Source organism: Trichomonas vaginalis, chromosome V (assembly GCF_026262505.1).
Source record: "Trichomonas vaginalis G3 chromosome V, whole genome shotgun sequence".
NCBI classification, from domain to species: domain Eukaryota; phylum Parabasalia; order Trichomonadida; family Trichomonadidae; genus Trichomonas; species Trichomonas vaginalis.
Window position 1 is genome coordinate 12,567,436 of NC_067207.1, and position 26,609 is coordinate 12,594,044.

The 26,609-nt window shown below is 29.6% G+C and overlaps 8 protein-coding genes and 3 pseudogenes across 11 annotated transcripts, besides 10 other annotated features; 3 read left to right on the top strand and 8 right to left on the bottom strand.

The window, feature by feature from the left end:
- Positions 1-3,888: 3,888 nt before the first annotated feature.
- Positions 3,889-4,736, bottom strand: TVAGG3_0324210 (spectrin binding; the record flags this gene model as incomplete). The annotated part of the gene is made up of 1 exon (XM_001314117.1): positions 3,889-4,731. One exon carries the CDS (start codon positions 4,729-4,731, stop codon positions 3,889-3,891), a length of 843 nt encoding a protein of 280 aa, XP_001314128.1.
- A 395-nt stretch (positions 4,737-5,131) lies between these two features.
- Positions 5,132-5,554, top strand: TVAGG3_0324220 (Ankyrin repeat family; the record flags this gene model as incomplete). The annotated part of the gene is made up of 1 exon (XM_001314116.1): positions 5,132-5,554. The coding sequence occupies one exon, from the start codon at positions 5,132-5,134 to the stop codon at positions 5,552-5,554; it is 423 nt and encodes a 140-aa protein (XP_001314127.1).
- Positions 5,555-5,983: 429 nt separating this feature from the next.
- TVAGG3_0324230 (Ankyrin repeat family) lies at positions 5,984-6,169 on the bottom strand (the record flags this gene model as incomplete). Its single annotated transcript, XM_001314115.1, has 1 exon — positions 5,984-6,169. The coding sequence occupies one exon, from the start codon at positions 6,167-6,169 to the stop codon at positions 5,984-5,986; it is 186 nt and encodes a 61-aa protein (XP_001314126.1).
- A 202-nt stretch (positions 6,170-6,371) lies between these two features.
- TVAGG3_0324240 (proteasome regulatory particle assembly) lies at positions 6,372-6,851 on the bottom strand (the record flags this gene model as incomplete). Its single annotated transcript, XM_001314114.1, has 1 exon — positions 6,372-6,851. One exon carries the CDS (start codon positions 6,849-6,851, stop codon positions 6,372-6,374), a length of 480 nt encoding a protein of 159 aa, XP_001314125.1.
- Positions 6,852-7,223: 372 nt separating this feature from the next.
- TVAGG3_0324250 (spectrin binding) lies at positions 7,224-7,697 on the bottom strand (the record flags this gene model as incomplete). Its single annotated transcript, XM_001314113.1, has 1 exon — positions 7,224-7,697. The coding sequence occupies one exon, from the start codon at positions 7,695-7,697 to the stop codon at positions 7,224-7,226; it is 474 nt and encodes a 157-aa protein (XP_001314124.1).
- Positions 7,698-8,437: 740 nt separating this feature from the next.
- On the bottom strand, positions 8,438-11,425 carry TVAGG3_0324260 (armadillo (ARM) repeat-containing protein family; the record flags this gene model as incomplete). Its single annotated transcript, XM_001314112.2, has 1 exon — positions 8,522-11,425. One exon carries the CDS (start codon positions 11,423-11,425, stop codon positions 8,522-8,524), a length of 2,904 nt encoding a protein of 967 aa, XP_001314123.1.
- Positions 11,426-12,525: 1,100 nt separating this feature from the next.
- Positions 12,526-12,563: a mobile genetic element.
- Positions 12,526-12,563: a terminal%2Cinverted (terminal inverted repeat of Banshee-A3 transposon ID:TVAGG3_0324270).
- Positions 12,564-15,008: 2,445 nt separating this feature from the next.
- Positions 15,009-15,045: a mobile genetic element.
- Positions 15,009-15,045: a terminal%2Cinverted (terminal inverted repeat of Banshee-A3 transposon ID:TVAGG3_0324280).
- A 1,813-nt stretch (positions 15,046-16,858) lies between these two features.
- Positions 16,859-17,781: a mobile genetic element.
- Positions 17,782-18,146: 365 nt separating this feature from the next.
- Positions 18,147-20,054: a mobile genetic element.
- Positions 19,272-19,531: a mobile genetic element.
- Positions 19,868-20,005: a mobile genetic element.
- Positions 20,055-22,644: 2,590 nt separating the features above from the next.
- Positions 22,645-22,870: a terminal%2Cinverted (terminal inverted repeat of Maverick-1C transposon ID:TVAGG3_0324330).
- Positions 22,645-26,609: part of a mobile genetic element that runs on past the window's edge.
- TVAGG3_0324340 (protein of unknown function, DUF4107 family) lies at positions 22,883-23,416 on the bottom strand (the record flags this gene model as incomplete). The annotated part of the gene is made up of 1 exon (XM_001314111.1): positions 22,883-23,416. The coding sequence occupies one exon, from the start codon at positions 23,414-23,416 to the stop codon at positions 22,883-22,885; it is 534 nt and encodes a 177-aa protein (XP_001314122.1).
- TVAGG3_0324350 (uncharacterized protein) lies at positions 23,664-23,938 on the bottom strand (the record flags this gene model as incomplete). Its single annotated transcript, XM_001314110.2, has 1 exon — positions 23,664-23,938. A coding segment is annotated over one exon (275 nt), but the record flags the coding sequence as incomplete, so codon positions are not given.
- Positions 24,573-25,426, top strand: TVAGG3_0324360 (annotated as a pseudogene). The gene has a single exon. A coding segment is annotated over exon 1 (854 nt).
- TVAGG3_0324370 lies at positions 25,426-25,723 on the bottom strand (annotated as a pseudogene). Its single transcript has one exon. A coding segment is annotated over exon 1 (298 nt).
- Positions 26,103-26,464, top strand: TVAGG3_0324380 (annotated as a pseudogene). The gene has a single exon. A coding segment is annotated over exon 1 (362 nt).

Here is a 26,609-nt window from a genome sequence, read left to right on the forward strand (position 1 = left end):
ATATCCAAGCTTGATGTCCCAATTTTCTAAGATCAAAAGTTAATATTTTTGGTAGGAAAAAGTTAATATAAATCACTATATAGTATCTAATAAGGCTGTTGAACTTTTTAACAATTAAATTAAAGATAACCAAAATATTTTAAGAAAAAAAAAGGTAAGTGAACTTAATTCAAAAATTCTTTCGAATATATATATAGAATTATAAGAAAACAAATATTATAAGAAAGTAATCTATGTGGATATTGAGTTATGGCAGAAAAGAATTTATATATAGATATGTAAACATCAACTCAGATCTATATTTGATTAGTCGTGACACTTTTTGATTGGAGGAATAACGATTTAAAAATGACTAATATATTTAATATAATGTTAGAAAGATGTAAGTGCATCCTTAAGTGAAATTTTATTTACTGAAACCAATGATGATGTTGTACAAAGTTTCCACTGCCTCTATGAATTTCAGTTTTCTAAGAGTGAAATTATCAAAAAAATGACATTTTTTCTATTTCTAATCGATTTCAATATCAAAAGTTCAATTTTGAGAAACTCGATAACTTTACATGCCAAATAGGACTATCAAATGGAGCTATGCCAAATGCTCCAATTGCTGGAAAGGCAATTTCCGGCAAAGTATCAATTCCGAATTATGCATATGATGGAATTAAATACTATAAAGTTATCCAAACATCAAACTATTCATTTAGGTATTGTAATTTGATAACTTCTATAATCTTTCCTCCAACATTAGAAATTATTTCAACTGATACTGTTTGGGAAACGAGTATAACAGAACTTTTCATCCCAAAATCAGTCAGAATATTAAAAGGATATGCCTTTTCTGCAGCGCGTAAATTAGAGAAAATAATATTTGAACAAGAAATTCAAGTTAAATTTGAAGGTTACGTTTTCTGTGAGTGCAATAGATTAAATACTGTAATACTCCCATCCCATATTTCTTATTCAGATTTTCTAATAGCTCGAGCAAATATTTCATATCTTTATTATTGTTCTAGTTTCGTTTTTACCGAAACAAAGAATAATTTTTACAATGCTCATCGCGTACCTTCCATATTTGTGACTAAAGCATATAAAAGCAATAAGTTATTAGGGAAAAGTGTTACTATTATGGAAAATGAAGACCTTTGTTATAATACATTCTCCATTCAAAAATGTGACTGTGATCGATACAGTTTAAATGAAATTCGTGCTATATATATACCATTCAATGTGTTTTCGGTTTTTATATCACTTTATTAATATATACTATCTTTATTGTCTTCACAGATTTCGTTCTCATGAAATTTTTGAGCCTTTTTTTAGGTCCTTGAAAAACGAGTTTTTTTTTTTTTTTTTTGAAAATAAATTGCATAAATAGCATCATATATGTACCAATGATTCCGTAAAAAGAAAAATCATGGCTCTCGATCAAAATAATGAGAAAAATAAACATGTTAAAATTTTTTCGAAAATCATGTTTATTTTCTAAATTCATCATAGAGTTGATATTTGACCACCAAAGTAATATAAGATATGAAGCTACCTTATGTGATTCTAAATGATGTATATTAATCGAAAAAATCTATTCCTGTAAAGAAAAAAATAAGTTTTTATTAATTTGGAGGATTAGCAAATTGATAGAACTCTCAGAAAAAATTGAGGGCTTTTTAATCCTCGTAGTGCACCCTTAAATAATTTTTAGATTTTTGTAGCTCCATGTTCAACTAAGAAAGTGATAATATATTTTGCTTTAATTTTGATTGCAATACTAAGAGGGCATTCATTAATATCGAAAGAATTTTATAAAACAATGATAAATATGAAAAGAAAGAGAATGCGATTAAACTATGATGAATATGAAAAGAAAGAGAATGCGATTAAACTATGATGAATATGAAAAGAAAGAGAATGCGATTAAACTATGATGAATATGAAAAGAAAGAGAATGTCATAAAATGATGATAAATATGAAAAGAAAGAGAATTCTATAAAATGATGATAAATATGAAAAGAAAGAGAATTCTATAAAATAATGATAAATATGAAAAGAAAAAGAATAAGTTTCATGTTAACATCTGCACCATGCTCAACTAGGAATTTGACAATTTCTATTGAATTCGCTTTGATTGCAATACTAAGAGGGCAGTCATTGATATCTAAAGAATTCTATAAAATAATGATGAATATGAAAAGAAAGAGAATGTCATAAAATAATGATGAATATGGAAAGAAAGAGAATGCCATAAAATGATGATAAATATGAAAAGAAAGAGAATTCTATAAAATAATGATAAATATGAAAAGAAAAAGAATAAGTTTCATGTTAACATCTGCACCATGCTCAACTAGGAATTTGACAATTTCTATTGAATTCGCTTTGATTGCAATACTAAGAGGGCAGTCATTGATATCTAAAGAATTTTATAAAATAATGATGAATATGAAAAGAAAGAGAATGTAATAAAATAATGATGAATATGGAAAGAAAGAGAATTCTATAAAATAATGATAAATATGAAAAGAAAAAGAATAAGTTTCATGTTAACATCTGCACCATGCTCAACTAGGAATTTGACAATTTCTATTGAATTCGCTTTGATTGCAATACTAAGAGGGCATTCATTGATATCTAAAGAATTTCATAAAATAATGATGAATATGGAAAGAAAGAGAATGTAATAAAATAATGATGAATATGAAAAGAAAGAGAATGCCATAAAATAATGATAAATATGAAAAGAAAAAGAATAAGTTTCATGTTAACATCTGCACCATGCTCAACTAGGAATTTGACAATTTCTATTGAATTCGCTTTGATTGCAATACTAAGAGGGCATTCATTAATATCTAAAGAATTTTATAAAATAATGATGAATATGAAAAGAAAGAAAATGTCATAAAACAATGATAAATATGAAAAGAAAGAGAATTAAATTAAACAATGATGAATATGAAAAGAAAGAGAATGCCATAAAACAATGATAAATATGAAAAGAAAGAAAATGTCATAAAACAATGATAAAGATGAAAAGAAAGAGAATGCCATAAAATAATGATAAATATGAAAAGAAAGAGAAATATATAAAACAATGATAAATATGAAAAGAAAGAGAATTCTATAAAATGATGATAAATATGAAAAGAAAGAGAATGCCATAAAACAATGATAAATATGAAAAGAAAAAGAATAAGTTTCATGTTAACATCTGCACCATGCTCAACTAGGAATTTGACAATTTCTATTGAATTCGCTTTGATTGCAATACTAAGAGGGCATTCATTAATATCTAAAGAATTTTATAAAATAATGATGAATATGAAAAGAAAGAAAATGTCATAAAACAATGATAAATATGAAAAGAAAGAGAATTAAATTAAACAATGATGAATATGAAAAGAAAGAGAATGCCATAAAACAATGATAAATATGAAAAGAAAGAAAATGTCATAAAACAATGATAAATATGAAAAGAAAGAGAATGAAATTAAACAATGATAAATATGAAAAGAAAGAGAATTAAATTAAACAATGATGAATATGGAAAGAAAGAGAATGCCATAAAATAATGATAAATATGAAAAGAAAAAGAATAAGTTTCATGTTAACATCTGCACCATGCTCAACTAGGAATTTGACAATTTCTATTGAATTCGCTTTGATTGCAATACTAAGAGGGCATTCATTGATATCTAAAGAATTTTATAAAATAATGATGAATATGAAAAGAAAGAGAATGTAATAAAATAATGATGAATATGAAAAGAAAGAGAATGTAAATAAATAATGATAAATATGAAAAGAAAGAAAATGTCATAAAACAATGATGAATATGAAAAGAAAGAGAATTACATTAAACAATGATGAATATGAAAAGAAAGAGAATTACATTAAACAATGATGAATATGAAAAGAAAGAGATTATAAATTTTGTTGATATCTTCTCCATTAGAAAGTAAATAAGATGCAATATCATAATTTCCGAAATACATACTTTCTGCTATTGAATCAGGAGTTTGCCCAAAATTTGATTCAAGATACTTAGCAATTTCATAGTTTCTATAACCCAATGCTATATTAATCATGTTATCAAATGATTTACAATCTTCTATCATTTGCATAAAAATCTCTTTATTTCCGCCTTGAACAGCATATTCTTCAGAGTATTTAGTGTATTGAGCTCCTAAATTTTTCAAGTAAATGAAACACAACTCTGAGCCATATTTAATTGAACAATCAAGTGGTGTGATATTTTTAATCTCCTGATTAATATCAAGATTTGGGAATTTACTCTTAAGATCATCAACTTTATCCCATGCAATATAGTATAAAGGAGATTCTGTTGAATATAAATTCAGAATTTCTTCTTCTATTTCAGGTTTGAAGTTTTCAAATTTGAATTCTTGATAATATAGAAGCATAGCTAATCTCTTATTTACCGGTTCATTGATGTATGAAAATGCGTTTGATATCTTTTGATAAAGTATAAAAAATAATTTAATTTCTTTATCACGAATTTGTGAAAAAATATCAATCAAACGAAGCGCCATTTGGATAGTTATTTTGTGGGTTGTTATTAATTCGATAATCTGTGAAGATATTTGTTTAATATTATTGGAATTGACACTCCAAATAATTTTTGATGCTTGATCTGGGCATTCAAATACGTTAATTGGCTTAAAGTCATTATAAATGCACAAATTTTCATTTTTTAGTTGCTTTGAACTCGACATCCTTTGTAAAAATTTTGACTAAGGTTATTTTTTACATCAAAGGATTTCGAGTTTAAGGTTATTATTGCATCAAAAAAATTCAACTTTAACATGATTGAAGTATTATTTTTAAAAAAATAACAATAAAATATTAATTTATACAAAAGGGTTATATATCCCTTACATTTTTGTGGCAAATGGAGAGGGTAACGGCGTCGAAATTACATAATTTCAAATCTCCTTATCTCAAGTAAAAGAAGAGCCACAATCTGTAGAAGAAGTACAAGATCAGAAAGAAGAGTTCGAAGAAAAGAAAAATGAAATTTTATAAGAATTGACTAAAATCGAAAAAAAGAAAGATAATTTTAGAAAAATTTATGGAATACTTGATCAATGCAGTAACGAGAATATCTTAGAAACGATGAAGAAAGCTATAGAATATGGGTATAACGATATCCAAGACTATTATGGCAATAAAATTTTAACAAAAGCAACTTCTAAAAATAATTTAAATCTTGCAAAAATGTTAGTTCAATGTGGAGATGATCCTTCATTCTTAGGTGACTCAAAACGAAATGCTTTGTATATATTCTGTAGAGAAGACAATTTAGAAGCTGTTAAGTTCTTTGCATCGCAGCCAAATATAGATCCAAACTCTCCAAATGTTGACAGTTGGACAACATTAATGATAGCAGTAAAATATGATCATTATGATGTCGTTCAGTTTCTTCTTACATTAAAAGGTATAGATATCAATGCAAAGAATGTTTGGAATGAAACTGCTCTTCAGCAAGCCAAATCTGAAAGAATGAGAAATCTCCTTATCAAAAATGGAGCTGTGTGAAATAAAATAAAGCATAAAATAACTTAAAGTTTCCATTCTTCCTACCATCTTTCATATTTGCTCATTTTAATTGTTTAATTATTTCTAAATCTTGATTTTTATAAGAAATCCTCAACGATCACAACTAAGGATGGATAAGAAATATTTTCTTTTGATCCATTAATATATTGAGAGATAAATTTCTGTTGAAGCAATCGGCAGCAACGGCATGTGGAAATATTCTATCAACGAATGATAAATCAAATTATTATCCTATTCAATTTCTCAATTTTTATATTTTGAAAATGTTTGATGGTATATGTTCAATAATTTGGAAAAAATAATCATTTGAAAATTCATAAAATAATAAAAAAATTTATAATAAAAAATTGAAAATTAAAATATAATTTGGATCATATAGAGGTGTTGTTTCATAAATAATCTTTGAATTTATTGTTCTTCTTTTGGGGGAATCAATTCATCTATCAATTCTTGATTGCGCTTTTTTGTAGCAATATCTAGAGGTGTATCCCCAAACATATCCTTTATGTATGGGTCTGCACCATGAGAAATAAGTATAAAAGCTAGTTCGATGTTTTGACTTTCTGCAGCAAGGTGGAGAGCAGTTTTTCCCATGTCATCTTTTGCGTTGATATCTACATCATGCGAAATAAGAATATCTGAATTATCATTATAAAATTTGAAAGAAGCAGAATAATGGAGTGCTGTTTTGTTATGAGAATCAACTGCTTTGATATCTGCCCCGTGTGAAATGAGGCATTTAACAAGTTCTGTTTCAAGCGAACTTGCTGCACAAATAAGAAGACTCAATCCATGTTTATCTTTTGTATTGATATCTGCACAAATAAGATATGAGAAATTCTACTAATTCAATTCTTTTTTGATAATCAGGCGATCTGATTGTATACCAAATGGGAGAACATCCTCTTTCATCTTTCGCGTTGATATCAGCACCGCGCCAAATGAGAAATTCTGCTAATTCTATGTTATTCATTTCACAGGCAATATGAAGCGCTGTTTTCTTGTAATAAAAGAATTTATGATTAACGTCTGCGCCATTTGAAACAATAAGTTTTGCAACATCTGTGTGGCCATTTATGGCTGCATAATAAAGAAGCTCAGTCATTGTGTTTTTATCTGCATTGATGTCTGAAACAATTGCAATCAGGAACTCTGCAATTTCTGTGTTGCCATTTTCTACTGCATAACGAAGAGGTGTTTTATTTTCATCATCGACTGCATTTACATCTAATCCCAAATGGATGAGGTACTCAGCTTCTTCAATATTATTCTTCATTGCGGCATAGTGAAGAAGCAAGAAACATCAATATTGTGTGATAAATTGTTGCGTAATGAAAAGCGGTTAGTCCATCTTCATCTTTTGCATCGATATTTACTCCTTTTGATAGCATGAGTTCAATTATCTTAATCATATTGTTTAGTGCTGCCAGATGAATTGCACATCTTCGTGATTCAAATTTGATATTCAGATTTGCACCATGAGTAGGAGCTCTGCTGTTTCATTCGCATCATTATTGATTGCATAGAAGAGTGCGTTATGGCCATTTTTGTCTAGTGCTTCAATATCTGCACCGTGTTCAAGGAGGACTTTTGCTGTATCTCTGCAATTGAACAATGCTGCAACATGGAGTGGAGTCTCTCCTTTCTCTCACTTGACACTAGGTTTCATTCCATGCGAAAGAAGAATTTCTGCGCACTCCTTGCAATTATTCAGAGCTGTATTGTGGAGGGGACCATTTCCATTACTATCTTTCACATTGGTGAATGCTCCCTTTTTTAGTAGAATCTCAACAACTTCTATGAAGTTATTAGCAGATGCGATATTGAGAGCTCCACAGTCGCTTTTGCCCTTCTTGTTGATATTTCCGACTTTCTTTATGAAATACTCGCACAGAGGAAGACTCATAAATGATGGGGAATAGACAAAGCATTCATCAGTATCATTTTCCAAAGCGTAATGCATTAGGAATGCTTGCACATTGCAATACTTGCAGCATGATGCGAGATCGATTCCAATCTTGTGTTCATTATACAAGAATGCAACGAAGTCAATGTTGTGTGAAATGATTGCATACTTCATGGATTCTTTATCTGGCACTTGAGATTTCAGGCACTCACTCATGATTTCTGGATTGCCACTCAAGAATGAGAAACGAAGGCAGGTAGAAGTGATCTTGGTTTCGAACTCTGAAATAAGGTACTTGAAAATATTAACTGAACCATGAAAACAGCACAATTCGGTGAATGTCTATCCTTCTTGTGAAGCAGGATACAATAAACTCTTCAATCTCTGCTCTGAATCAAATGAATCCTTTTGCGAATAGATTATGAAATTCTTCTTATTGTCTTCAATGATTGCTCTGTAAATAGATGACTCTTCATTAACATCAAATGTGACATCTTTGAAACTGTCAAATAGATTTTTATGATTTTCGACTAAAACAACACCATATTCTTTGTAGTAAAAGTAATCAAGAATCGGGATGAGTTCTCTTGCTTGCCTTGGATGATACTCGTTGTACAATTTCTTGAAAATGTTATAGTAAGACTTGATATAACGAAGAATTATTTATACTTGATGAGAACAAAAAATAGGGTTACAGATTTTAAATGTATAAGCAATATAACTTAAGGATCCTTACGTTCATCTGACTTTAATGAAATAATTCCGATTTTATGATCATACCATCGTAATTATACACTCAATTTGATGGTATTTATGATCACAATTTTGTAAAAGTTGAGTTAGAAATATAATAGAACCGAATTTACCCTTCGTTTAGACCTTTCAAATCACAAGATTAAAGATAACCAAAATACTTTAAGAAAAAGAAAAGGTAAGTGAACTTAATTCAAAAAAATCTTTAGAATATATATATATAGAATTATAAGAAAACAAATAAATAAAAGATTATAAAATATATAAGAATGATAATATATTATATTTCAAACTATTTGAGCAGTGACTTTCTCGATAACTTTCTTGAAATTGGCAACAACACTCTTTGGCCTCAAAACTCCATCAGGATTCTTTCCTGAAATGAAATCTTTAAGGAATGGATTCTTATCTAACTTAATTGGAAGGAATTCAAGTCTAGAATACTCTTCCATCTTAAACACGTCAGTATCAACAGGAGAAACCTTATGAAGACCAGTCAAGAAATCAGTAATTGCTCTGAAGAATCTGTGTATTGATGTATAAACTCTTTCAAGGCAAGTAACGAATTCGTAGTACATATTTGGCCTTGGTTCTTGAGGAACGATCTTTGTGATGATTCCTACCAATGTATCTGTTAATTCTGCATTGATTAATCTGTAATCAGATGCAAGTTGAATATTCATCAAAATGAATTCAACAATTTTATCATAAACAGCATTATGAACTTGGTCAATCAAAATAGAAAACGCAATTGTCATTATTTCTTCAAATGTTGACTTATAAATGTTCATTGCAACTTGATTATCAATTGACTGACATTTAATTAACTTCGTCCAACATTCTAAAGCAGCTTGATTTACATCTCTTGAACAGAACTCAAGTGCTGTTGTTTGGAATAGTTTTAGCATGAAATTAGGATCAACAACAGCGAAAGAAAACTCAGTCAACATCTTCAAAATCTGTTCATAAGGTGGATCATCGGATTCTAATGCAGGAGACACAAATTCTTGCATTATATTTCCAAAATGTTGATCAACTTCAGGGAATTTCGATCTAACAATTGCAATGAAACTAAAAACAGATGTAACAGCATGAATTGTTGGTCTTAATTGTCCCAATGTCTCAATGAAATGAGGTTCTATTTGAGAGTATTCTGCTCCTTGCATCAAACTTCCCAATGCTAGTAACAAAGAAGCTGAAACATCAATGAAATCATTAACAGGATAAACGTGAGGACCAATTTCAAGAAGTATTGGTACAAATATCTGTCCAATGTAATTAGTACTTGCAGGAACATCGTGAACAGTATTTGATATAATGTCCAAATCATTTGTTGCCTGTTTAATGTTTTCTTGGTTATAAGGATCCTCGTAAAACATCTTTAAATGGTCAAAAATAGGTCTAAACAATTCAAAGAAGTTATCCTGTATAACATTCTCAGGGAACTTGCTAATCAATCTACTGCAAAGCTGGTATAATAATCTAATACCATTTAAATCAAGAAATTGGAAGAAATTATCTGATGATGTTACAACGAAATTCGCTAATTCAAGATCATTTTCAAAGAAGACACTTTCTTGTCTATAAATAACATATGCCAAAGCATTAACAGCAGCAATAGCAACAGATTCAGAGAGTCCAATGCATTCGCAAATAAACTGTATTGCGCTGCGAAAAACTTCTCTGTTTTGTATGAAAAATCTCACAGAATGAGAAACAGTGCACAAAAGTGCAATCAAATATTTCTCATTTGTTTCATCATTGACTTGTTCAATAAGTTGAGGAATTATTTCAAATATTGGCTGCATTTGGGCATCAGTATCAATAGCAAATTCTAAACTACCTAACGCGATGCATAATTTCTCAGAATTCTCTTGTTCATTTAAAAATTGGACCATGTTTTCTGGATCTATTTGGAGAATCATCGACCAACAACTTCTTACTTCAAAAGGAATTTGTCCTTCATCATCAATTGTTGAAGGAAGGATCTCGTAAATGGATTCTCTCATCATTGGGAAGAAATCTTTGAAGAAATCGTAAATTGGATGTGTTGCTTTTTTGTTGATTCTTTCAAAGTATATTTTCCTTGTTATATCATTCCACAACTTCCAGAAATCATGTGAGATTCTATCAGGACTTGTAGAAAGAACAATTTCGTAAAGATTTGCAATCATTGCTGCGAAATCTTCTCTTTTTATGTCAAATTGTTGAAGTCCTTCCAAAACTAGGTTCGCTTCCCTTTCTAACTCAGCAACATCCTCTGGACTGGCTTCCTCTGGTATCGGGAAGAAGACTAAATCAATAATTGATAAAAATCTGGCAAGAAATTTCGTAAGAAAATCTAATACGTCTTTGTTAGCTGTAATAGGGAGATTCGTGTTGGTAGGATCGGGGAAATGTGTCATTCCGTATACAACTAATGCTGCAAACTGACGAAATCCGATGGCTGAATCTGTTCTTTTAATAAATATAGTTTGTAGGCATTCTAATGTAGGTTTTTGTGTAGATTTGGTGGCCATCCATTCTGTACAGAGGAAAACCATGATTTCTGGGTTTACAATCTCTGATAAACTGCACCATGAGAGTAAACAATTGAAAGCATTGATTGCGTATGGTAATATCTGTGGTTCTCTAAAAGCAGATAAGATGCATGGATGTATTAAACTCGTATTTTCAATACAGAGCTCGCGAAGTTTTGATTTAGTTCCTGATGTGAGAAATTGACATGATTCTACTTCGTTACAGAACTTAGTAAAAAGAAGGAGCTTCAATGATTTTAAAATGTCTGGTGTATTTTCATCAAACAGGCAATCTGTAAGAAATGTCTGCCAATCTTCAAGAACGGAGAAAATTGCGATTCTAGCTATAGCTATTGCAATTAATTCGTTAATATTTTCTTTGTTATTACCGTTAAAGTATGACTCAAGAAGTGAAGATCTGATTTCTGGTCGATCTTCTGGATTAAGATAGCTCCAATTGGAATAAATATTGTTTTTAACGTATGTTGCTGCTTGGAATTTTGCTCGTTCGCTTCTTGTTCTATATAAAATTGCGCATGAATCATTTATAGCTAAAGAAGATTTGAACCATTCATTTAAACCACTCTGAGCTGTATTGATTTCTTCTGGTGAATTTTCATTACCAACACTCATATACAGCTCGATTTGGTCAATATTTGGAGAAACATTCATGAAAAAATTTTTTCCCATGGAGAGAATTTCATAAAAATTTGTTTGTTTGCCAATCATATTGTTTTTAAATTTATTGGGGCATTTTAAAAATCGAAAAATTTTGTACCCTCACAAATTCCAAACTTGACTCTTGATTTTATAAAATCAGTGATGCCATCGGCGTGTTGCACCGATAAATTATGAAAACAAGCTGACAGTGACAAATCCATTCACAAGACAGATATAACTAAATATTACCAACATCTTTTTAAATGTTCTCATTTCTTTAATAAGGATGCACTATTTACGCAATTTTTTTTATGGATAATGATATCTTCCTTCCATCTCGTTATGCCAGAAATGAAAGAAACGATAGGAACAGTAACTATCCTGTATAGTTAAATTATCTGCATTGTAAAAATCATGGAATTTAAAAAGTATTTCATGATTTTATCAAAATAAGATTATATCATTTATATTTGGAGCCTACTGATTTTGTTTATCATATTTATTTGGAAATCTGTCATTTAGATCCTTCGTAGGACTACCTTTGAAAAAGGATTTATTTTATTTATTAACTGTTGTATTTGAGAGAAAACATACAATTAATTATATGAGATTCTCTCAAAAAGTCATTTATGAACTATGGATCGGTTTAACTTATCTCTCTAATTCGAGATAATAGCTAATGATTATAAAACAATCATATAAATAGAAATCTCTCAAGTGTTATGCCGATACAATTGTCAAATTGAATTTTTTTAGGGATCAATAATTTCTTATATAGGTATCTACTTCTCTTCAAATGAATAGGATATAACAACTTTAAATTAATACAAAATAATAATATGTTGAAATCTTCTTATACAACATGAATTTTAATAAAATAACAAGGGATTCAGCTTGGACCAAAATTCTGAACAAGTATGGAGAAGATATTTTAATGTTTCGAGCCCAATGCCTATTACTGAAATCAATCCAAACATTTCGGATGCTAATAACGCGTTTGTTTATAAATCGTTTTTCACAGATTTGTCAAATTATGCGATATACTTTGAAAATAAAGATGATTATTACATTTTATTCGAACAAAACGGTTTCTCTAATGGTAAAGGTACAATTGTTGTAAACAGAAATTCATCAAAAGTGACACCTCAGAAAAGCTAAAATATTGAATTTTTGGAACTTTTGATAGAGCACGTTTTTAAATATTAATTAAAGTAAATGTATATTTTGTAAAGATTCTTTTTAATAAAAAAATAAAATTTTGAAGAAGAACACAAAATCTTCTGAAAAATAATATCACATAAACTCATATTATTTTCTAATATATAACTATTTTATATAAAAATCAAATTCAATGATCTTAAAAGCGAAGGATAAACCTCAAAATTTACGAATATAATGAGTGGGAATATAATGCTTATCTATCATAAAACCATATGAAATATCAATTTTTGCTTTACGCCTAATTTTTGACGACAATTAGCAAAAAATGTTAAATGTTAACACTCAGTCCATTTGAATATGAAAAATAAAATTGACTTTGATTAAATGTTTTTATTTATCATGCAATTCTTCTTGCGACCAAAGATTTGAATAAAACTTCAAAAAATAAGATAGCTTAAAAAATAATATACGGTAGTGTTTACTAATAGATGAATAGTATATAAATTCTATTAAAATGGATTTGATCCAAAAAAATATAAAATCAAAAATAATTGTTATACCCAGATTTTCCTTACTTTTACCACCCCTCTAAAGCTGGGGACACCGCCTATCGTTGGGAGTAGCTATTAAATAGAACCACCAAGGGTATTTTTCGAACTGCCGGTGTAGTGGAAACATCCAACATAATGATTCATTATGCCAAGGTTTGATTCCCATTTAGCCAATATTTTTCTTTTTTGGATCATGAATTTTTTTTTGGGTCACTATAAGATTTGTTTCATGTTCTAAATCTGCTGCATATGTAATCTATTTTTATTTACCTATTTTTTAAAAATCTATTGGATTGCCAAATTTGAATATATTTAAAATCATAAAAATCCAAAAAAACTATAAATATATGTTTTATGCATAGTGCCGATACTCAAATATCAGATTACTTAGATCCATGAATAATATCCGAATTTTTTTTCTTAAAATTAAACTTCAAAACTTCTTGCAATCTTATTCTTAATCAATTGTAAATTTTTAAAACCATTTTTTAAAATAATTTTGCGTAAATTTTATTCTCATGTTGTTTTAATCGAAAATTGATACATTTTCAAAAAAATAATATTGACTTATGAAATTCATTTTTAAGGTGAAATAGTATTGTTTTTATTAAAGTATATGAATAATATATAAAAAATTAATGAATAATATAAGCAGATTTTTAGTTTACAAAACAAATATGAGCAATGCAATTTCAAACTTTTGCTGGCAATTTCGATATTGCTCAAGTTTGTAGTATTTGTGATACCTATAACATCGGCTTAATCAAAATTCGATTTTTCTTATGAGTTATTGAGAAAATTTGATTGCAATGAGAAGGATTTCGACGTTTTTGATAAACTAAGAGCTGAGCTTTAGGGGTTCAGTTCATTTATGGCTGTAGTTTGATGCGTAGATCTCTTTTTTATTGTAAATTCTTTCAGCATGGAGATCGAGAATGAATCTTTTGAGAACTTTATGAGTTTTTACACCCGTAAAGAGGTCCTTCGAGGAAAGATAGTCCAGACTACATGAAGATGTGGGTTAACCAAAAAAATCCGATGGTTTCCCCATATTCATGTAGATCTTCGAAAAAATGAGCACCAAAAAAGCCAAAAAATAGGCTTTTTATTGGATTTGTACACTAGATCAATAACCTATTTAGGATCTGACACTCTTTTTAGCCAGAGATATGAGGTCCTTTCTAGGAAAACGATCTATTCATCCATAAAAAAAATGAATTATCGTTTTCCCCAGAAATTACATGGGGAGTGGTAAAAGTAAGGAAAATCTGGGTAATTTAAATGAAGAAGTAATTTAAAACGATTTTATTTATGATCAAATTTTATATATTTTTTTGGATCAAATCCATTTTAATAGAATTTATATACTATTCATCTATTAGTAAACACTACCGTATATTATTTTTTAAGCTATCTTATTTTTTGAAGTTTTATTCAAATCTTTGGTCGCAAGAAGAATTGCATGATAAATAAAAACATTTAATCAAAGTCAATTTTATTTTTCATATTCAAATGGACTGAGTGTTAACATTTAACATTTTTTGCTAATTGTCGTCAAAAATTAGGCGTAAAGCAAAAATTGATATTTCATATGGTTTTATGATAGATAAGCATTATATTCCCACTCATTATATTCGTAAATTTTGAGGTTTATCCTTCGCTTTTAAGATCATTGAATTTGATTTTTATATAAAATAGTTATATATTAGAAAATAATATGAGTTTATGTGATATTATTTTTCAGAAGATTTCATTCTATATGCCTATGAAAAGTACTCTCAAAACTAACTTTTTCCTAATTATAATTAAATCTAGAATATTGTATTATGCTTAGTATTATTTCATTTTTCTCATTCAATTTAGAATTTACAAATGTCAAAAAATTGAGAGCTGTCACTTTTGATGAATTTCTGTTTATTACACAATATATATTAAAGGGAAATCTAATTTTGTTAATAACCATTTTTCTTCCTTTAATAACACATATCGTTTCATTAATTTTGAACAAGTGAAGAGTATAATTACTGAAGGTTCTATTTCTTTATGTATTAAAAGTAATGATGGATCAATACATCAATATCTAGGACAAAACAATATTAAAGGAGTAAATTTCTCAAATTGCCAATCAAGGTATGGATCAGCTATTCATAGCTTAGTACTTTCATATGTGGAAAATATCAGCTGTAGTTATTTTGATTCATGTCATGCATCAAATTTTGGTACAGTTTATACTTTTACATTAAGTGCAAAACTTATGAAATCTAATTTTATAAATAATACTCAAACAAATACTTTTGGTGGAATAATTTATTTTCATGGTCATCCTCAAGATAAACTTTATATTGAAGATTGTATATTTCAGAACAATTGTCGAAATGGCAATGGAGCATATTTTAGTAATGATGGCAATACATATATTTATATCTTCCGGACTAAATCTGATAAAACAACAATATCCAAAGGAGGTAATGCAATATATACGTCACAAATGGCTACTACTTTTTTCGAAAACAACTACTTTTTATGTTTATCATCAGGAATCCAGATTAAAAAAAAGCAGGGCGAATGTGTTGTTTTTGATGCATTTTCATATGTTCATCTTTTTATCGCGTAATATTTTCCAAATACCGTGATATAAAAGATATATAAAGATCTTTAATTTATTATATTAAAATTGGGGAATATATACCACATTTTTACACTATATGATATCACCATAACTTTTTTACATAGAATCAGAGTCCTTTGAGCACTCCAAACTCATGAGAAAGTTGAAATTACTGAACTCTGATTTTCAGTAAAAAAGTAATATTCCTTATTAAGCTTGTCGGACCGGTGATTTTTCGCCAGAACCGGAGATTCTTTCAAAAAATTTCGGGCCTCGGGCGATCAATTCCAAAAGGGCTCTTTTTTCTTTCTTATTTTTATTATTATTTTATTTCTTATTTTTTTGCACATTTATCTGTTTATATCTTTATAGCACTATCATTATATTTCACAGATTAAGCTTGTCGGACCGGTGATTTTTCGCCAGAACCGGAGATTCTTTCAAAAAATTTCGGGCCTCGGGCGATAAATCGCCCTCGGCCAAATTGCACATCAATTTATAGTTAGAGGCAATCAATTCCAAAAGGGCTCTTTTTTTCTTTCTTATTTTTTATTATTATTATTTTATTTCTTATTTTTTTTGCACATTTATCTGTTTATATCTTTAAAGCATTATCATTATATTTCACTAAGGATGTCAATTTGGAAGAAAAGTGAGAAAATTCCTAAAATGCTAAAAATGAATTTTCCAAATGTATTTTTTTATCTCATTTTTTTGATTTTGAAAAAAATTTGGAGAGAAGAACTCTTCGTTTTTGAATTTTATCACGATGGTTTTAAAGTATATTAGACACATGTATTGGTATTACTATTTTGGTATATTTTGAGAGAAAATCCCTAAAAAGTGAGAAAATCTAAGACGGTTTGAGAAAATATATAAACTATTGAAAATTTGAATTAAACTTCTAATTTGGAAAAAAGAAATTTGGAAAGAAGAAAATTCAAAAATCGAGATTTAGACTCAGCATCAAATGGAGAACAAAATGTTTCTTCATATGAAGGAAAAAAATTTTCTTGTGAAGAAATAGAGTTTTTAAAATTTTATTGTATGTAATGAAATAAACAAATATTAAAATTATTTTTTGATAACAAGAAAATTCCCAATAGAAAATATTTGAGAGAAAGAAAAGGTAACTAAACTCCTTTCGCCGATCCGATTTGCCCCATATTTAAAATATAGCTTGCATATGTAGAAGAAAAGCTAATTTTGAAGTACGCCCGAAATCCACCAACAGGATTTCGAGCTACTAAAAAGGTACTTTTAAATGTGATTTTTTTTATAAAAAATTAAATTTATTTTAAGATCAGACTAAAAACTAATTTTATGGAAAATCTATATCGACAAATTTATTACTTATTGGGTATATAGATTTTTTGATTATGGCGATTATGTCTGATATGCTTCCAATAAGCCAAAACACATTTCATACTGATTTCTATAAAAGGTATCTTTATTATAGAAGTGTAAGCTATATCTGTTTGTTTTTTTATTATAACAAATTCAAAATTCTCTTATAAGGACTAGATGAAATCTGTATTATTAAATCATTAGCTAAATGAAGGTTCAAATAGAAAGTAAATATCAATTTATATGATACTGAAACCAAATAGTTCTTTTAATAAAAGATAACACGCTGAAAATTATTGAGTATTTGCAAATCTCAAAAATCTATTGGTGAATTTGGCTCAACTTTTAAAATTATAACATCCATATCAAATCATAAAAGCAGACAAAAATTAAAGCCAAACCTATCGGCCAATTTTTTTTTGATATTTTGATTTTTGAGGTATACTTTTAAAAGTGGATTTAAAGCACTTATGAAAAAACATTAACTTCTGTCGTTATGATTATTGATTTAGACAATAATGATTTTAATCTTTGATTATCAAAACACTAAAGTCATCTTTTTAACATTTGCTTGGTAGCATTAACTCAAGTCTAAAGTACTATTTTATGTGGCACTCTTAGAATTTTTGTATTCATTGTACACGCTGAAATAGTACCATTAAAGTTATGGCGGACTTTCAAAAAATAGTTTGGTCACCTTTGAGAAAGAAAAAAAGAAAATTGAAAAATATTACTCTCCTTTATATTTCATGAGATTTTAAATTTATTCTCATAAAATTGACAATTTTATACGTTTAGATGAAAATAAGTGATTTTGGTTGAAATAGAAATTATTATTTGCTTACAGCTATCAAATAGATTTTTGCTATTTTGATTAAAATTTGTTAATCAAATTAATAAATTTTTTCTAAATATCTTAAATATCTGGATCACTCACATATACAATGAATTGAACGATAAAAATAATACAAACTCAACTAAGTTTCCTGTCTTTCAACTAAAAAAAATTATGCAAATTAAATTAAATTGTTTATTCAAATATAAAACAAAGATGAAGTAATTACAGTATGGCAGTCCCAATGGGAACCGCGGTAATTTACCGAGGTTTCCGCACACCGGTTCCTTTTTTTAGGAATTTTTTAGATTAAAAAATATGCTTTGTAAATCATTTTTTGTAAATCGGCAAAAATTTGGAAATATTCTGACGACAATAAATCTGGGAATAGTATTTGAAATACGAGAACAACCTATTTAAAAGTGTTTCGCTCGATTTTGTATAATTTCAAATTTTCGCATATAGCTTTCCGTGAATTACCGTGATTTTACCGCCACATCAATAGTTTACGACACTTTTCCCGTAAATTGAGTAGTTTACTGCACTTTTTTCCGTAAAATTGAGTTACGGGAATCCGTAAGATTACCGTACCTCACTTCTAGTTGAAAATAGCATTAGTATATAATAAATATATTCATTATTCATATTTTTGATTTTGAATTACGGAAAAAGTGAGTTCAGAACTTCCAATTATTATTTGATTAATTATGTTAAAAATACTATAAGGAATTAAAATACATAATGTTGAAATTTGAATTACGGAAAAGTGAGGGTGAAAGTGAAGTGAAAAAGTAAAATATTTTTTGTTGAAATAATCATAGTTGTACAATTTTGAAACTATATGTAAAGCTATAAATTGAATAAATTCAAAAACAAAAATTGTTTATTCTTATTAATAAATTTATATTAATCAATATTTGAACAACCCGTAATTAAAATTGAATTCCTCTTAAAATTTAATCCATACGTTAATTTTTAATTTGCTCGGCGAATGCCGAGCTTCCCTACTTCTCTTGTCATTCCTTCAAAAACTCTAATCTCATCGCACTTACAAACATCATGATTTGATGTATTGTCGAGAAATCTTAGACTTGTTTGTCATTTGATTATAGCATTTGAAAGTCATCTCGAAAATCGATTAACAAGACAATTTCCCAAACATCTACATACAAGTAGATGATGGTAAACCCATTAGAGTTGTTTTGCTATGATTCCTCCAATCTTATGATGAGAAAAATCATATCAAAACAGCTCTAATCGAACATTCTACACAGCTTAGCATCCAGCTAGTTCCAAGTAATGCGATTACAACATCAACGGCCAAAGCCTTTCAGAGTCCTTTAATCATTTCTTCTCATCTCAATGTGAAGTGGCCCCAAACGAACTACAAGCTGACGTTACAACGCATTACAACCCGGTTAATACGAGCATATACATTAGAGCTGCTTTGTTATGATCTCCCTCATCAATTGATGAGAGATCTCATTATGAAGCAGCTCCAATCGAACTAAAAACCTACATACAAATGAGTGAAAACAAATCATTAGAGTTGTGTTGCTTTGATTTCTCTCATCAGAAGATGAGAGATACCAGAACAAAACAACTCTAATCAAACTTTCTACACAACTCAGCACAGTATCAATGCAAAGTAATGCGTCTGTATCGTTAACAAGCAAAGTTGTTTCGGGTCCTTCCATTTTGGAAGAATTCGGAACAACTTTGCGAATTGATAGTGTAAACCCATATACATGAAAGCGTGCATGCATAAAGACAGGTATTGTCAGCAATGACTACCTGCCCAGCTATGAGTGATCAGAGAATTACCATCTCAGGCTTTTTGAGAACGTTTCAGCCAGGACCCTCGTATGTTGACTGTGAGAAAGGCATCCTTTATCTGAAATAGATGCTTTTCCAACAATCAAATTCGAAGATCTTCGATGTTATTGTAAAAAGAGAAGGAAAAGGAAATAAGAGGAAGGAGAGGAAGAAGGAAAGGAAAAGAAGAAGAAGAAAAAAAAGAAGGACATATTAAATATAATGCGCACTTAATAGTGCCGAGGCGGCGGAGCCGCCGAGGCGCGATTTTTTTGACCCTATATTACCGCACGGCAATGTTTTTCTCGATTTTGTACAGCCCTAAATTACAGTTATCATAAACTTTATGAATAACTCTGTAATTGGTTCAGATTTTCGTAAAAATATTTTTATTAATATCGATAAGAATACGTTTACCTACTATCACAACATATCGATAAACAAGAGTAGAGTGATTTTTATCATCGAAACTTTTTAAAAGCTGTAAGCTGGAAGGAAAAATCTTGTTTTTTCTGAGTTAGTTGTAGAACTATTGATGCACGAGTTATCATTGTGATGTAGAAGGATGTCAATGTACTGACTGAAGGATATGAAGTGAATTGAATTTCATTGAATTTCAATTTGATCAAAATTTGTTGAAATGATATGAATGTGTCAACATCTGTATCACTCTCTTTCACTCCTTTCCTATTCTTTCGAGAACGAAGCTAGCTCAGCTTTCGCTGAGCGAATTGACACTTTTGATGCCCTAAACGTACATGCTCTCAAATTTATCGAAAAAATTATACCACCTAAACTAGTATATTCTTATTTTAAATATGATATTATCCTTAGAATCCACACTAGAATATATTTAAATCAACTTTTAAAAAAGTTCGAATCCTGCGCGTCTCACTTTTTAAATTTTCGAAAAGGAAAATTATATTCTCCTAAAATGAAAACAATTTTCCGAATTGACATCCTTAATTTCACAGATTACAATTTGTGCGAATATATGAGTATATTTTAAAAATTTGTTATTTTCTTGATGTGAAATGCATAGTATCTACCAAATATATAGTTTTTGTACATTATAAAACAAAAGAATTATCATCATTTCTTTAATTCTGCAATAAATAACATGCAAATTTACTAAAATAATAAAACCTTATGTTATACTTGGCATTATTAACAAATTTACAAGCAATAATGAATAATTCTATTGTTTATATTGCTATATAAATAGGCAAAATTATTTCGAGAAAAAAAATATTCATTTCCCCGAGCTGCCATATCATAAAAGATATATTTTAATACATAAATATAAAAGGGGGAACTTCGTCGACAACAAAGGTATCGACCAAAATTGTTCCCATTATGCTTGACATATGAAGTATAGTAATAGTGTGTATGGACTCATAGAATGACTTTCGTTTGATTTCGAGATATATTATCATCTTCTAAAATATCCATACTTTACTTGATAACCCATATGTATTATCGTATTATGAAAATTAAACGAAAAATATGGCTCAAGACGAGCAAAATTCGATGCTAAAAAAGTAAATTGTTTAATGATTAGGGTGCTTTCAGGTATTTTTCTGAAGAAACACTTTATTAGTTTTTCTTTCTACATCTGTATATAAAACATGCACAAACAAGGATGTATAATTAAAAATATTATTCGAATTGGGTAATTAAATCGTTAGATCTTAGATTTTATTAATCGTTTCTTCTTAAAATGAGACTGTGGTAATGAGAAATGTGTATGAGAGTTGGAGTATTGTTAAATTGCGCGAAATGTTGATAAGTTTCAAAAACAATTTGTAGTATGTTCAAGTATATTAGAATTTAATAATATGTGATAACATCGACTGCAAACAATCGATTTTAAGTGATTGATGAAAATCGATATCAATATTTAAAATTTTCTAGGTTTTTTTGACTGATAGCAATTGCTTTGGACACCTAGAATGAAGTTCTCCTTGGTGAGTTTCTCCAAATTTTTTCCATTTTAGAAAAAGCCTATGCAATTTTCTAGAAAATGATAACGTTTTTTTCAATTCTCGATTTTTTTTGGAAAAATGAGGTTATTTTTTTGAAAATTTATAATTTAGAGAGAAATAAACCATTTTCATTGTGTTATAAATCGATAAAACCTTTTTATTTTTGCTATTCTATAATATTTCTACTAAAATATATCACTTATGCAGCAAAATCATATAACTATTTTTCAAAGATATAGAAAAGAAGAATATATTCCTAAATTATAAATCAGTCATAGTTTACTATCAAAAATAATATATTATTATATATAGATAACCATCCATTGTTAGTAATTTAAAATTATTTCTGGTTCAAATTAAGGATTATCTTCACATGTTTAGAAAATATTGTAAACATCTAGAAAACAATCAATAATATCATGATTTTATTAACAAATGAGTTCAAGATATATATTGTGATTTGATTTTCGATAATAAATCTGAATCAAATGTATATTAAACTCGCATATTTAGTCTTCTTATCATAATAATGTTATTAGTTAGTGACTATGGCTACAAAACAAGCAACATTAGATATGTATCTCATAATCAAACGGAAGTTAAGCTAAGATATTTGAGATTTTATCACCTGGTAGTATGCATGATAGTTAGTAAACCTAAGTCGTGTACTGTGGCACTGCGCGCCTCCATACACAACTTAGCTGTTTTGACACTTTACGAAACCGTTAACGTATATTTTACAACACAAACGACAACACTAACTTAACCTTAAATATTTACAAAACCGCCAACAATTTCACCTCACTAACGAACTCACTAATGAAAAAATAAACGTTCTCATAAATTTTCTTCAATATCTTCATCATCAGTGTTAACTCTATTGTAGTCATACTTGAAGTCATAAAGTTTCTCAAGTTTTGAAATGCATAGTCTTGTTAACTTACCTTCATCATCATAAGTTTTTATAAAACTACCATGACAATCTTTATAAACAGTCAGTGTATAGTCAACTGGTCTAGGATGAAGTGTAAAGAACATGTTATACTCAGGAAGGAAGAATAAATGTTTAAATGTATGTTTGTTATATGTTTTGATTTGTATGAGTTGCTTTTGTTCTGTCATTTACATCCAAATAAAATAAAAAATAAAATAAAACTAACATTCTCATTACTTTATAACTCTCTTCCTTGGTTTCTTTTTAGTTGCTTTCTTTACGTCCGTCTCCAACTTGACTGTCTTTCTTCTTCGTCCGTAATGATACCAGTTACTTCCACCAGTCAATGGGTCAAATGGTCTTTCGTAAGGGTTTCCATACATTCCATAGGGACCATACGGAAGAACTGCTGGTGGAAGTTGTGGAGAAGAAACATTTTCTTTAGTTCCATCGACTCTATTTAAATGCATTGTTTCACCTTTCATCTGGTCATTAAAGTCTTTTGCGTGTTTTGCAAACTCATCGTCCTTTCCTAAAGCATTTTCTGACTCAGTCGCAACCAAATTGGATGCTTTATTTATGAGCCCTATTTTATTTAATCTTAACTTCTTTGCAACCCAGCCTCCAATCTTTCCTTTATTTGCATCTAATGTCTTCGAAACCCTTCCTCCACTCATTTTATTTACTGTGTCATAAGCTCCAAGTGCTTTTGCTCCAAATGCTAATGCTTTTGTTCCCATTGCGCCTAAAGCTGCCCAAGCTACCATTTACACCATATTAAAATCATCTCTCTTCAATATTATCTCATAAAAGTTCTCGTTACTGGAGAAAGTCAATGAAACATAAACATTCTCACGTGCTTCGCCCTCACCGCTTTGCGGTCTATCTAACTTATTTCTTATATCATCTATACGCTTCAAAATGTCTGAACAATTGCTAACATCTTCTACAACAGTTATTTCATCATGAATGACCTTCAAGAACAAGCTCATTTAATATGCTATTAAAATCATCTCAATAATGAGTCCATCCTTTCCATCTTTAGGTAGCACAACATCTTTCATTGAAGAAGGTTCGACAAGTCTTATGTTAAACTTACTGACAAAGTTTGTTATACTATAATGCTTCGGCGGCGAATACATGTAGTTTGAAAGACATAATATAGATTCTTCAGCAAATTCACTTATACTGGATTTTATAACAATGTTCTCACGAGACCAAATACCACCAATTGACAATCTTGTAAGCAATCCTGCTGAACCTTCAACTGTAAACGTCGATGGTAACATTCCACGAAGGTCATCTATTGACATCTTTGAGTCACTGAATTTAAAGATTTTCTTAAAGCAATCGTCATTATCTAACCATGCAATAGCTTTGAAGTTTTCATTCGAATATACATCTGCTTCATTAAATGTAAAACCTGACTTCTTTGCAGAGGCGATTTTAAAATCTATTGCATTTGTTTCAAAATTATATGCTATGGTAACTTCTGAAGGTAATGGATGCCCTTCCGCAGTCAGTTGTTCTCTCACTACCATTTGAAGCTTTGTGTTAAAAACTTTCATGTCATCTCCTGTATCTAAGTTCACATACACAGCAACAGGGAAACTATCTTGCTTCTTTGTTTCATCATTATATCTCAAAACATTAAAGTTCTTCAATAATATTGTCCTTCCTGCTGGAATACTTCTAACTTGTCTTATTTCAATAGCTTTCTCACCTCCTACATACTCTACCCAGTGTCTTGGATATTCATAAGTATACTGACTTTCTTGAATTTTGGTTGGTTTCATCATAACGTGTTCATAGTATATCTTTATACTCTTGTCAGTTAGACTCGGTGCTATGTTCTGAATATTTCTGACTTGCATTTTTAATGGAGATAAAATGAAGCATTTAATACATGACGTAGATGAAGACATGAATGAAACTACAGACAAACTTAACTCTTCTCTCATTCTTCCTTTCAGTAAGGACTATGAGTTCTGTTCAAATGGTGTTTATTTCTATTGTGGAAAGATGGGTTCAGGTAAGACATTTAACCTCATTCGTCATATACTCATAACAGAGCGTTTAGGAAACGACTCTTACTATGACCAAATCATTATATCAGCAACTTCAGACTCTATGGACTCAACAGCGAAAACATTTATGTCAAAAGTTCAAGCCTCCGTCGTTAAAGTTCCAGACAGTGAACTCATTGAATTTCTTCAACGTTACATTCGACGTAAGAGAAAATATTATGCTATTGTAGAGTTCATACAGTCAGGAATGCAAAAGACTTCAGAAGAGATGGAAAGAATTATTGACAAACACCACTTACGTCAGTACTCAGGAGTTTACGATATGAAACGACTTACAAACTACATTCTATCAAAACTTTCAAAATACCCCTTCAAAAAATATCCTTCAAATACTCTGCTCGTTTGTGACGACTTCGCCGGAAAAGGTTTAGTGTCAAAGCCTGACTCACCATTAGCTAACATCATAACTAAAGTCAGACATTACCATTTAACTGTAGCAATACTTATGCAAACATGGCGTTTCCTTGCTTTAAACATAAAACGTCTCATAACTGACTTCGTTATCTTTCAAGGTTTCTCACGCTATGATATTGAACTCATTTGGAAACAGTCAGGTATAACATTACCTTTGAAGAAATTTGGGAAGCATATAAGTCTCTCATCTCTCCTCGTTCATACCTTGAGATTCATATCATGACTAATACCATTAAAGTCAAAAATATTCCATGGGAACGACCAACATTGTTTTAAAGTTTAACCTTCAATTGACTGATGGTAAACAAATTCCATGCATCTCTGTCGCCATTTCTGTTAATATTTTTGCTGTCATTCATATCATCCACTTCTCCATCCGTTAGCTTTTGAGGATATGCGTTAGAATAGCTGTTCTTAAATGAAGGCTTTTCACCTTTGAGAGCATAAACTCTATAACTTTCTGCATACTTTATGTTTGAACCTCCTGAGCCATCATTGACATAAATTTTTATAGGCTTCCACCCTTTGTTCATATTCCTGCTTCTTCCCTTAGCTCTTTTGTTCAGTAGTTCTACATCCTTATACACAGCTCCTGTCTCAGTGAATTCAACAATATTTTCATTCGTTAGCTTTACATTCAAACCCTTGTCGAGTATATTGTTCATTTCATACATATAAAAGGTTTTTATTCTATATGAAATGAGAAGCAAATCCATCTTAGCTGGTGCCGTTAATGTTCCAATTGAACCAACATCAAATGTTGACTCACGAACGACAAACAATATTGTCATAAAGAACTATAGTTCAGAGTGTTTGAAAGAAAAAGAACCAGAACTGAAATCCGTGAATTTAAACTCAGCTTCAAGTGCAAACGCTACATCAGATGTTAAGTTAGAGTATCCACCACTGGACCAAATTCTTTCAAGAGAAGCCAACGACAACCCTTACACAAATGTTCAAACAAATCCTTCAGATAACGTAGACCATTACCTTCTTCAGTTATACCAAACAATTTTACTCAAAGACGATAAGAAGCTTTTGGTAAATCTTATAAGCAAGAACCAAATAATTCTAACAAAGGAGGACCTTGAAAATGTTATATCACGAATAACAGGGAAACAATGTGTCATTGACTATCTCGACCCTGAAATCGAATGCTGTGGTCAAACGCCACCATTCATGAAAATAGGTAACATCCGCATCATTGAAACACCAGGAACTACAGGAGTTGAGTTTAAGTATAAATATTCGAACGAATATACAAAACTTTCAACAGAATATAAGCTTTGTTTGAAATATGTTTTAGTAAATTAAAGCAACTTATAGTATCTATCCAAAACTTCTTCAACAGTATCGAACTCATCTTCATAATGCAAACCTAATCTTATTGACTTGGTGCAGTTTTCACTAACACAATATTTTTCTGTTCTCTTGACTGACATAACTAACTCATTTGTTT